This window comes from Fundulus heteroclitus, chromosome 24, assembly GCF_011125445.2.
Source record: "Fundulus heteroclitus isolate FHET01 chromosome 24, MU-UCD_Fhet_4.1, whole genome shotgun sequence".
In the NCBI taxonomy this organism is placed as follows: Eukaryota; Metazoa; Chordata; class Actinopteri; order Cyprinodontiformes; family Fundulidae; genus Fundulus; species Fundulus heteroclitus.
The window spans coordinates 27,922,122-27,934,083 of record NC_046384.1 but is presented as its reverse complement, the minus strand read 5'-3'; the positions used below and the strand labels follow the sequence as shown (position 1 = coordinate 27,934,083).

At 40.1% G+C, this 11,962-nt stretch overlaps 1 protein-coding gene across 1 annotated transcript; it reads left to right on the top strand.

Annotated features, from left to right (window-relative positions):
* The first annotated feature begins 606 nt into the window (after window positions 1–606).
* On the top strand, window positions 607–11,588 carry LOC118557814 (striated muscle preferentially expressed protein kinase-like). Its single transcript, XM_036128208.1, has 7 exons — window positions 607–759; window positions 2,644–3,235; window positions 3,554–3,793; window positions 3,871–4,094; window positions 4,181–4,256; window positions 10,886–11,035; window positions 11,127–11,588. Exons 2-7 carry the CDS (start codon window positions 2,940–2,942, stop codon window positions 11,362–11,364), a joined length of 1,224 nt encoding a protein of 407 aa, XP_035984101.1. The 5' UTR covers window positions 607–759; window positions 2,644–2,939; the 3' UTR covers window positions 11,365–11,588.
* The last annotated feature ends 374 nt before the right edge of the window (window positions 11,589–11,962 follow it).

Below are 11,962 nucleotides of genomic sequence, written 5' to 3'. Positions count from 1 at the left end.
TCTATAATTTCATTGCAACTTTTGTATGTCATATTTCAAAATAGGGAAACATGTGAGAACTCTGGAAATTTCAGTCTTGAAAAGTCTGGACAGTATTGAACATTTTTATTCTAGTTTAGAATTTTACTAGACCAGACTGTGCCAGAAGCTTAACTAAGCATTGACTTGCATATCAAGATGTTTTTTTAAGCTTGAACTTCCAACCATCCATTGTCCAGAGCAGGAGTTCCCAAACTTTACACCTGTGACCCCAAAAAATCCCAGCGCCAGATATTGGTGAACCCCTTTTGGAAGTGGCATCCAAATAAAATCATAATATTCCAAGAATAAAGTTGGAAAATTACAAATATTATGTCATATTTTTGTAAGAAACATTTTTAGCACATCAGCATCAAATCATCTTGTGACTCCCAAAATTTGTCTCATGACCTCCCGGGTGGTCCCGACCTCCACTTTGGGAACCCCTGGTCTATACCTCCGGATGTCGTGGAAGCCCAAACTTGCTTATTTATTTTTTTGTGTAACTTTTACCCAAGAGCTAACAGTTTGCTGAGACATTATAAATTGTTCATAATATTTTCTTGTTCTGCAGGTGATTCTGTTTGGGGGCAACTGTGTCCACTGGAATAGCTGACTGCTACTACAATGTCACTGACCTGCCTCCAGAGGGCAATATTAGGTTTAGAGTCTCCTGTGTCAACAAGGCAGGACAAGGTCCTCACAGCAATTGCTCTCCTCCAGTCAGCCTGGAATCAACAGGTGGATTAACATGCTAATATGGAAAATAAAATATTTTAAATGTGGATATTTTGTGAAAAGACATAACGAATAGAAAAACTGTCAGAAAACTCCAGCAGCTGACAGGGGCAAGCACACAGCAAACAACTGAAATGCGCCACAAATAGCCAATGCACAGCAGACACATAATTACTGCTTACTCAAAAACACAGCAAATTGCTATAAATAAAATACGTTTAAAAATGCTGCAATCACAGAAACAGGATGAATGACAATTTCAAAACATAACAAATGCAAAAGAAAAAATACTTCAATCACAGAAAATATAAGCAAAATCAAAAGTGCTGCAAGTAGCTAAAACAGCAGCAACTTAAAAAAAAAAGCTGCAAACTTGTTTGAAAAGAACTGAAATGTGGCAGACCCTTAGGAGAGTGGGGCAACTCAGAAAAGACAGGCACGCTAATATTACTGATGTAAATATGCTGAGGTACTATGATACTGTAAAACACTATGGCCAAAATGTTTAAATAAGACATGAACAAAAACGTAACTTTTCTTTCTTCCCAACAACTTTTTTCTTGGCATCACAATTATGTCTTTACTTAGGGCCTGTTCCCCTGTTGGTTGACTCCCCCTAGTGGTAGGGCCAACTTCCATTTTTTTACGGCGTTTGCAGATGTTTTTCTACATTGCTGCTGTGTTTGGTACTTGCAGGATTTTTCTTTTACTACAGCCTTTTGTGCCACATTCAGCTGTTTGCGGCACATTTTCCCTTCAGCCACCATTAAAAAAATTAAAAGAATAAATAAATAAATATCTCTATCGGGCTGTGCAATGGGTGGCACTGTTGCCTTGCAGCAGGTAGGTCCTGGGTTCGAGTCCACCCTGGGTCTTTCTGCATGGGATTTGCATGTTCTCCCTGTGCATGCACAGGTTCTCCGGCTTCCTCCCATAGTCCATAAGAAACCATGACTGTTAGGTTAATTGGCCTCTCTAAATTCTCCTTAGGTGTGAATGTGTGGGAATGCTTGTTTGTCCTGTCTGTCTCTGTGTTGCCCATTGATAGCTGGAGATAGGCACCAGCACCCCTCGTGACCCCAACAGGGATAAACGTGTAGGAAAATGAATGAATGGATGGATATCTATCTATCTTTCTGTCTGTTTGTGAAGTAAGCAAGGAGTTGATTGTGGTATTTGTTTTCTTTAAATATTAAACTCTATAACATAAAATGGTTTAAACATGACAATAAATGATCTAAGGACCTATTTGTAGCATAAAACAACCATTAATAGATGTTGAATGACTTAGACTTTATTGTCATTCAACTGCACATTCACAATGTACATTTAAGCGAAATTTTGTGCAGTGCTCCATGTAAAAACAGAATACAACAGAGTAACAGTATGTATCATTTGTCAGGAATGTGGTGGCAAATTGTATGAGCTAGATTGTCATACTAGGTCTTAGGTTACATTTATTGTGTCATAAATTTGTACTTTTTTTCATTTGTTGCTTTTGTTTGATCACACAATTGACTTAATGCAATTAAAATCCAAATGTTCTTCTTGCATTATAAACTACTGTCCTTTGTCATAGGAAAGCATATATTTTTTAGATTTGTTTCAAAGAAACAAATGTTAAGTAGTTAATTGTAAATGGTTAATTACAAAAATATTGTGCTATACTGAAAGAAACGCTAACCCTAATGTTGAAGCTGGATGACCTACAGCTAAATGCAATAAAGCCAATAAATCAAAAACAGACAAACGATAGGAAGTTGGAAGAGCAAATCACTGACAACAAACTAAATGAGAATAGCTATGAGAAATCCAGATATTGTTTGCATATCATGAAATATAAGGCTAATATTTCACAATGATCAATGTTTTCTATCTGTTGTACAGGAGGAGGGGCTTCACCTGCAGTCGCCATTGTAAAAACAGTCCCAGCTCCTCCAGAACTAGTGCTAACAAACTCTCAGCTCAACCCCCCCCCTGAAGTCAGAATCACCTCCACTTCAACTTCCTCCGCTCCTCCCTCTTCTCTGACCTCTAACCTTCCAACAAGTCCTCCATTACTGTCTGCAAGCACCACTCCTGAGGAAAAAGAATGCAGCACTCTGCCATCCTCTGCAACAGTCAAAGCCTCGCCATCTTTTGTTTCACTGAAGCCCCAGAGTCCAATAAATGTGGTGACCCCTATGACCCAGACCCCAATCATATCCCCACCTCCTCTTGTAACCCCACCTTCCACCCCTACGAAATCTTTAATTGCATCAGTGCCCACCTACATCCCCACGACTGCTGCCACCGCACACGTGGTTCCCACTCCAGTGTCTTTTTCCCCTCAAGTGCTTCAGACCTCCAGCCTGAGCCCCATCACCGATGGGGCCAGCACCCCAACCAGAGGCACTCCATCTGGACGCATCACGCCGTCTACTGCCCTGCGACAAGGAGTTCCACAGAAACCATACACCTTCCTAGATGAGAAGGCCAGGTTAGACAGAGAAAGGACTAATTTACTGCATTTTACTGCAGTCAATTTGAAAAAATTAGGACATCCCAAGAAATATTCAGTTCTTTAATAAGCAAATTCCAAATATTTTCTTATTTATCTTGGGGAAAAAGTTCTACAATAAACCATATCTCTTTTACCACCCTCATTCATAGTTGGTAGAAGGTTATGAAAATTTGTGTTCCAATGTTAGAAAACACACAGGTTGTCTTAGGGGGTCCTAATTTAGATAAATGTAGATAAAGATAAATTCACATTTGTAGGTTTTGTAACAAAAGCTACTCTGTTTCCCTCATTCAGAGGTCGGTTTGGGGTGATCCGTGAGTGCAGGGAGAACGCAACAGGGAAAAGCTACATGGCCAAAATCATTCCGTACACCCAGGAGAACAAGCAGGTAGTGCTTAAGGAGTACGAGATCCTGAAGTCGCTTCATAATGAGAAGGTTATGGCTCTCCATGAGGCCTACGTCACACCTCGCTACCTTGTGCTGGTGGCTGAGTACTGCACTGGCAAAGAGCTGCTGTACAGCCTCACTGACAGGTAGAAAACAAGATATATCAAACTGAAATGCATAGACTCTGGCACCTTTTGAAATGTTCATTTTGTGGTTACTTCAGGTTTCGGTACTCCGAGGATGATGTGGTTGGCTACCTGGTTCAGATTCTCCAGGCTGTGGAGTACCTCCATAATTGCAGAGTCCTCCACTTAGACCTCAAGCCCGAAAACATCTTAGTGACCAACCTAAATGTCATTAAGTTAGTAGACTTTGGCAGTGCTCAGAGTTTTAACCCTCTTAACCTGGAACCCCGGGGCACAGAAACAGGAACACTGGAGTACATGGGTAAGGATACATTTTAGAACATCTGCTTCACACTTTAAAATAAAAGCCAATAATATTTGATTATAAAATGTCTTCTTTCTGATAAGCTCCTGAGATGGTAAAGGGTGAAGTTGTTGGTCCTCCTGCTGATATTTGGACCGTTGGAGTTGTCACCTACATCATGTAAGTTTCATCTTGGCCTTGTTACTTCTACTTAAATACCCTAAAAGATCATAATTTGAATTTGAAAAGTCAGTCAGGATTCCAGACACGTGAACTTTGAAAAATGGTTCCAGATATGTTGTACTAGCCAGGGGGAATCTATTTAATTCCATAATTTTAAAGCAGATTGAAAGAAAATCATCTAATAAATGAGATGAACTACGGGCCACTGGAAAAGTCATTTAATTTAATTTAATTTACTTTAACAGAGATAGTACAACTAAAACATTGTTACCGATGGGTAACTGATGCAGCGTACATTGAGCTTTTAGAAGAATGCTAATTTGCAGCCCCCATCCCTGGTCAGGCTTTTGATCCAGGAGAACTGTCATGATGCAGCCTGAAGGCTGCATTCTGAACAGTTCTTGCTCCTTCCCCAGTGCAGCCCTGATTGGGAACACTTGTCAGGCTGCAATCAACCTTGGACTCATTCCACCTGCTCACATCTCTATAAGAACTCACCTCAGTTTGTCCATAGGGACCGGTTCGTCTCCAGTCCTCTGAACATCATGACTGTCCTGTTCTTGCTCGTGTCCTGGTCCTGTCTGCCAGTTCCTGTACCCCTGCAACCTCCGTCTGGTAAAATGACTCTGGCTTTCATCATCCACTTCTTGCTGCTTCAATAAACTCTGGAAACCAGCTGTGTGTGTGCTGTGTTCTGGGTTCATCGAAGACAAATCATGACAGAACGAACCGCGCAAAGGATGAACTCAGTCACACACAGAGCTTGATACAGGAGCTGGCAGGACTGGATTCCTCTCACCTTGGTCGCTGTTCTGCGACGCCTCGCTTCTGGTTCGTCTCGCCGGGATCGCTGTTGTGACGCCCGCCTCTGGTTCGGGCGCTCTCAAAGGTTCCGGCACTCTCAAGGGTTCTGCGCTTACAGAGGGTCCTGCGCTCATGGGTTCCGACGCCTTCCCCGCGTCCACTTGGTTTCTGCGCCGACAAGGGATCCTGCGCTCCTGAGTTTCTGCGCCTGTGAGGTTCCTGCGCCCGATGGGTTGCAGCTTTCGTTTAGGTTTTGCCCGCCATCCGGATACCCCCCTCCAGCCGCCCAGGCAAGGAGGCTATTGGTCGTCTGGAGGCCGACCTCGAGGTGGGGGGGGGGGGGGGGGTTAATGTCATGATGCAGCCTGAAGGCTGCATTCTGAACAGTTCTTGCTCCTTTCACAGTGCAGCCCTGATTGGGAACACCTGTCAGGCTGCAATCACCATGGACTCATTCCACCTGCTTACATCTCTATAAGAACTCACCTCAGTTTGTCCATAGGGACCGGTTCGTCTCCAATCCTCTGAACATCATGCCTGTCCTGTTCTTGCTCGTGTCCTGTTCCTGTTCCTGTATGTTCCCGTCTGACAGTTCCTGTACCCCTGCAACCTCCATCTGGTAAATGACTCTGGCTTTCATCATACACTTCTTGCTGCTTCAATAAACTCTGGAAACTAGCTCTGTGTGTGTGCTGTGTTCTGGGTTCATCCAAGACAAATCATGACAAGAACAAGTTAAAAACTTTAATATGCTTGTGCGAATTCAAAGTTACAAATTTAAGACCCATATAAAAGTACTATAAAATTACAAATCACATTGCAAAGGTAAAATACATAAAGAAAACACATCTCCAAATCAAATTATTAGTGTTCACAGTGTTTTTTGGATTTAATTTTTACAAGTAGACATGTTTTACTTTTGTTGAAAAGTGAAAGAGAAGCATCAACATGTTATTGTTCAGTTAGTGGGATAAAACACAACTGTTCTCCCGTGATCGTTTCTACATACCAATACTGCCTAATATGAGGAGAATCACTTGTTTAAACTCCATTCACAACATTTACACTCAATACTGCGCCTTCTCAAAAAAATAAACGGTTGTTTCCAGATTTCTGATGAAAATGCCATTTATTCTGATTGTCCCTCATCTCCAGAAATGCTGTTTGCTGCCACCAAAACTCCACATTCCTGAGTCCATTCCAGTTGTCTGCTTTATTCTTGTAAAATATATTTTGTTTCTAGATAGACTCCCAAGAATGGATCAAATGAAACAGACCCCAAATGTACAAATAATCACTGAATAAAGTAATAAAGTAATTTTATTACAGTACATTCCTTTTTTTAAGAATGGAGAACTGCTTTTTTATTTTTTTTCTATTACAGAGTACCACTCATGCAGACTGCCTTAATGCTACATGCTTGGCCTCTTCTCTCTTTACCCTATCCCTTTGGAGTCAGTTATAAGAAACCAGTTATTAGCCTTAATTTCTAGGCAGAAGACAGTCAGACTTTTATGACACTAAAAAGGAAAATAGTTGCTCTAAAAATAAACTTATCAAATATTTATTTTGTTTGGGCGCATTGACCTCTCTAACATCAGTGTTGACCTGGAACCTTAAAGTCAGTATCTGACACTGACTGCAACAGACCTGAGTTTAAGACTTGAGAATACGGTAATCTTAACTTTGATGCTCAGCTAAAATATGTGGTCTGGTCCAGTTTTTTCAAACTAAGACAGCTGACTAAATATTTTAATCTATGCTTTAATTACAACTTGCTTAGATTATTGCACTGCCCTTTACTCTAGGTTTAACAAAACTCTTGTGGCTTGGCTGCAGCTGGTCCAAAATGCTGCTTCTCTTCTTTTAACTGCTACCAGAAAATTAGAGCACATTTCTCCAGTTTTAGCAGCAATTCATTGGCTACTGGTTCGCATTCGGATTGATTTTAAAATTCTTTTATTTATTTTTAAATGTCTTCGTGGCTTCCTCTTCAGGATCTGTCAGACCTCCTGCATATGCATGCTCCCTCTTGTTTGCTCAGGTCTGCAGATACATTTTTAGTCATCTGATAAACAAACAAAGAGTGCAAAGAGATAACCACACTTGCTCTGTCATTGCACAAACCTCTGGATTTAAGTAACTTTACATATCAGGCAAGCCATTTCACTTCCTGTGTTTAATATTCTTTTAAAAAACATTTTCTTCCCCAGTTTGAGATGTTAGCTTTTGAAGTTTTTATTGTGTTTTGAATTACTATTTTTTTAGATTGCATAAATAATGTTGAGTTGAGAATATTTATAGTTTTAGAAAAGGGGGAAATATGGTTGTTTAGCAAATAGACGTTTTTCAAAAACAGCTCAACAGCCTACACAATCTTTTTTTCTCTGATTTTAATAAGAAAATATTGTAGTTGATTATAAAAGGCACAGATTCACATCCTGGCAATGAAAACACTACCGATTATCATTAATCAACGGGTTTGTTTATCAATGTAGGTCTCATTGGTGAATGAGACTGAGTTTCATCAAGCCTATATGGCCCAACGTTTTCCCCAAGTCCCTTAAAAGTGCACACCTCAATTACATGTAACTTAATTATGCCCATCTGAATTCAAGCGCAAGGTGACAGCTGCCCTCAGCAGCACCACCACAACATACATATACTTCAGAAACAATTCAGAATGAATAAAAAAGAAACTTATAAATAGACTAAGTGGTGTTTTGGACTGCATCTGGTTAGCGGATCTGTTTTATGATCCAACGTGCAGCCATTACTGGTTTTGAATGAAGGCTTTATATGGCAACCGCTCTCCCCTCTTGCCTCCTGCGAACGTAGTACTGGACCGAACCGGCTTACTTTCACCACTGGTTAAGACCAAAATGATTTAACTCTGATCACTCTTCCTGCTCCTCTGTTAACATTAACTGCAGTAGGAATTACTGATGGCCACAAGCCGTGAAAGAAGCCGAAACAGCTCTGTGAACTGATCATCCGCAGCCCTTAAAACCCCCGCCGACAGGGGGGGACAAACGGGTCAGAACTGACACTCTGACAAATGGTCAGAGTGTCAGTCAGTGCGCACGCGACTGCAGCAGCTTCCCCAACGTCTCTGCGTCTGCTGCAGTCAGCACGTGCGCTGTCTGTGTCACGGCACTTTGCTGCTCCCCCTCCCCTCTGGTACATGGCTGAGCGGCGCCACCCAATCAGCACACAGGCTCAGCCTGGCCCGCCCACTCAGCTCACAACAAATTTATCTAAGCACGCGAAAAACCATGATCAAGAAAACGTCAAGCAACAGAAATGGAGAGAGGAGATGAAACTTCTCTCATTGCCCTGACAGACCCAGACCCACAGACTGACATCACTGACTGAGGCGTTTCAGTCCTCCAGAGAACATCCAGGTAGATAAGAGTGGTCATCTTGAGCAGCAGTTCATGTTAACTTTCAAAGTAGATATTATCTATCATGTGTTACTGAAGCCCACACAGAAAATGTAATTAAGACCTTGAAAGAACCCAGTACATATATCCTATTAAAAAGTGTTATTTAAGATAAGATAACATTAACTAATCCTTTATTTATCCCACAACGGAGAAATTTATAGGATAAAAGCAACAGGCAGGTGCACACAACACAGACAAAATTACATAAGGATTGAAAGATATAAGAGGTGGATTAGAAAAAAAACACTATGAACATAACATTATTATTATTATTTAATTGTAATAATAAAATAAAAATCACAAAACCTGAAAGGTCAACAGTTTCATGATACTGTTGACCCAGCGTGTGTTTGAGGAGGAGACAGAAAGAGCCATCCCTAGTGATAACAGAGACAGTGCAGGTGGAGAGGCTTACTGCCCAATTGGATAGTCTGCACATAGTTGCTCAGAGATGGATCACATCATTAATTTCAATGATCCCGCGTTATGGCCAACAAAACTGACTGATTCTGATCGAATGAATGTTGTGCGTTTAATGGCAAAAAGGAAGCCTTTCTCAGAGATTCAGAGGGCAGAGAATTCCCAAAGTATCTAACATATTCTACCTCCTGCAATGGAAGGGAAAAAATTGTGTGCGCGTGAAGGCAGGGAAATGTGTGTGTTACATGGTGGTAATAAACTGCAACCGGGCGTCCTGTCATCACAACCAGAGACAACGTCAGAGGTTTGGCAGAGAAATAAACAGAGAAAATTTATAGTGGTTTACTTAATGTGTTTTACACCTGGAGCTAACACGATAGCTTCCTGGAAACCAAGCTTTGCTGATGTGGTATGAGTATGTTTTTACAATTATAACAAACTTTATTTCCATAAGTTTTTTTTTTTAAGGAATATTAATGTTTGTGTTTTCTGGTCCGCTTATTCCGACCAAATGGAGCTTAAGGTCTAAATTAGCACCGAATGTCTGCTAGCATAGCGCTATTAGCTTCCCGGATAACATTAGTGCTACCATCGAGTCAATGCAACTACGGTTCATTGTAGATATAAGGCTTGTTTTCGTTTTGCTCCGGCATCATTCAATAGTGCTACAATTACCAAATTAATATGTAACATTAAAGTCAATTTAATGGTGTTTTGTAAAACTTTAGGATTAACCCATCAAGCGACCATTTGCTACAGCGCCCACTAGATTCCCGGAGGAATAATTGCATTAATAAAATCAAGTGTCATATAGGCTATTGTTTTTACCAAGCAAATCATTCTTTAAGATGTTATTTCCTCAAATAATGTTTTGTTTAACTCGGGATTTGCGTTGTGAACGGGTTGAAACACATACCAAATGTTGTTCTAAATTAGTCAAGCTAGTTTCATCTCATTCCATATTATTTAAGATTAACTTTAGTTCTCTAACTTAGATCTGCAGTGAATCAGGATTCTCTGAATCATGCTGATGATGGTTTTCAACTCTTATTTTTGTCCTTTTTGTTTCTTTTGTGTACATATTTTCTTAGCATCTTTTTATCTTAATTTTGCTTAGTAGTTTAGTTAAATTTCACTAGCCTAGTGGAGAGGATTTGTTGATTGAAATACAGTGTTAATTCAGATAAACAACATTATATAGTGATGTTCTCTGGATGTTCATTTTATTTATGTTAATAAATTCTTGAACTTGTCCCTGCTTTATTCTATATGTGTGCAGAGTTTGCTGTTAAAAGAATGTTAGTGCTTGAATCACCCTTTCAACTGCTGTCCTGATATCAGCTGTTTGTGCTGACATTCACAGGACAATACCTAACAGACCAAGAGTTATTTATTATACTACTTAAAATAGTATGTAATACCACAACATTACCTTAAAAGCTTATGGGACATATCTGTTTCCAAATCATTTTAAGTATTGATCACACCTAAAATGGGGACAGTGAACATAGGAAACACTTCCTTGAATCATTTGGTTGGGTCTAAATATACTAGTTGAAGGTTTAGATTAAGCTAATATCACTAACTACATCAAAACAGTCCAATCATAGATCATGTTCTAAAGATACCTCGAGTACTTCATCACTTAGTTAGAACAAAAAATCATCAGTCCATCCATAAAATATGTAAATAAATGTAAGTCTGGAACTTTAATCTTTATTGGAATGCATTTGACTGAAAAAGCAAATAACCAGTTAAATAACAGTCAAATGCAAAACCTGTAAGATGCAAAACCACTTACAGTTTTGAAAGACATTTTAAAGAAACTTTGTTTACCTCTGTCCGTTTACGTTACTCAACCCACCTTATGGTATAAACTGTTAATGGCTCAGTGTGATGGGATGCTCTGTGGCTGCTATCAAACTTTTAATATTGTTTGTTCCTTTTTTCATTCAGGCTTAGCGGCCGACAGCCTTTTGAAGATAAGGATCCTCGACGAGTTGAATCTAAAATTCTGGCAGCCGAGTTTGACCCAACCAAACTCTACCCAAATGTCTCCCAAAGTGCCTCCATTTTTCTCAAGAAGATGTTGAGCAGTTATCCATGGTGACTGCTAATTTATTTTAGTAAAGTGTGATAAAAACCAAAGAGATTTATAAGTAAGAAGAGTTTAAAATGACCTTTTTTGTGTTTTCAGGGCTCGTCCAAATACACGAGACTGCTTTACACAGGGCTGGCTGCAGGACTCTTACCTGATGAAGCTTAGGAGGCAGACGCTCACCTTCACATCCAGCCGACTGAAGGAGTTCCTGGTGGAGCAGCAGAGTCGTCGCATGGAGAGTGCCACTAAGCACAAGGTGCTGCTGCGCACATACCAGGGCTCACCACGCAGCCCTCTGTCTGGCACCTCACCACATTTATCCAGCCCACAGTGAATGGCCAGGCTGGATTTTGTAGAGTCGGATCTGCCCCTAAAAGAACTACTGATCCATAGAAACTTGAGGAAAAGTACAGGTGGACTCACACAGGAGTCCACGTGTTCTTTTGGAACTATTCAAGAATCAGCAGGTGCTGCATCTTGCAATGCTGACCGTCAGAATTGATTCATTCACAAACTACTCATGTATTAAACTACTCAAGTATTAAAATTATATCAAGATCTGTGTTTTTTTCTTGACAGCGCAGCCTCTCAGTCATTTTGTGCATTCTGACAGTGCACAGTTTTATTTGCCTTAGAGTCGGTGTGAGGTTCCAATCTGCACAAGCTATCTTTATGTAGTTTTATTAAAAAAATCTGTTTTTGCCATGCAGTTCTTTAGTAAACTTCATATTAAAGTACTATGATTGAAGCTCCTTACCTACTGTATTTAGCATTTATTCACATTTTAGAACCCCCAAAAGATTGTTTTCTCTTTTTTGAAATGTTTACTTTTTCATGTTAATTTATTTGCATGTGTGTGTGTGTTCTTGTACATGCAGCTGAGTGAGATAGTTGTTTGCTCGTTTTACTAATAAAATGAGGACTTTAATGTA

Excerpts from the sequence above, each read along its gene's own strand:
- LOC118557814 (XM_036128208.1), top strand. The coding sequence starts at position 2,940 with ATGACCCAGACCCCAATCATATCCCCACCTCCTCTTGTAACCCCACCT. Across the intron at positions 3,794-3,870 it reads CTGTACAGCCTCACTGACAG|GTTTCGGTACTCCGAGGATG; the intron begins GTAGAAAACAAG and ends TGGTTACTTCAG. Across the intron at positions 11,036-11,126 it reads ATGTTGAGCAGTTATCCATG|GGCTCGTCCAAATACACGAG; the intron begins GTGACTGCTAAT and ends TTGTGTTTTCAG.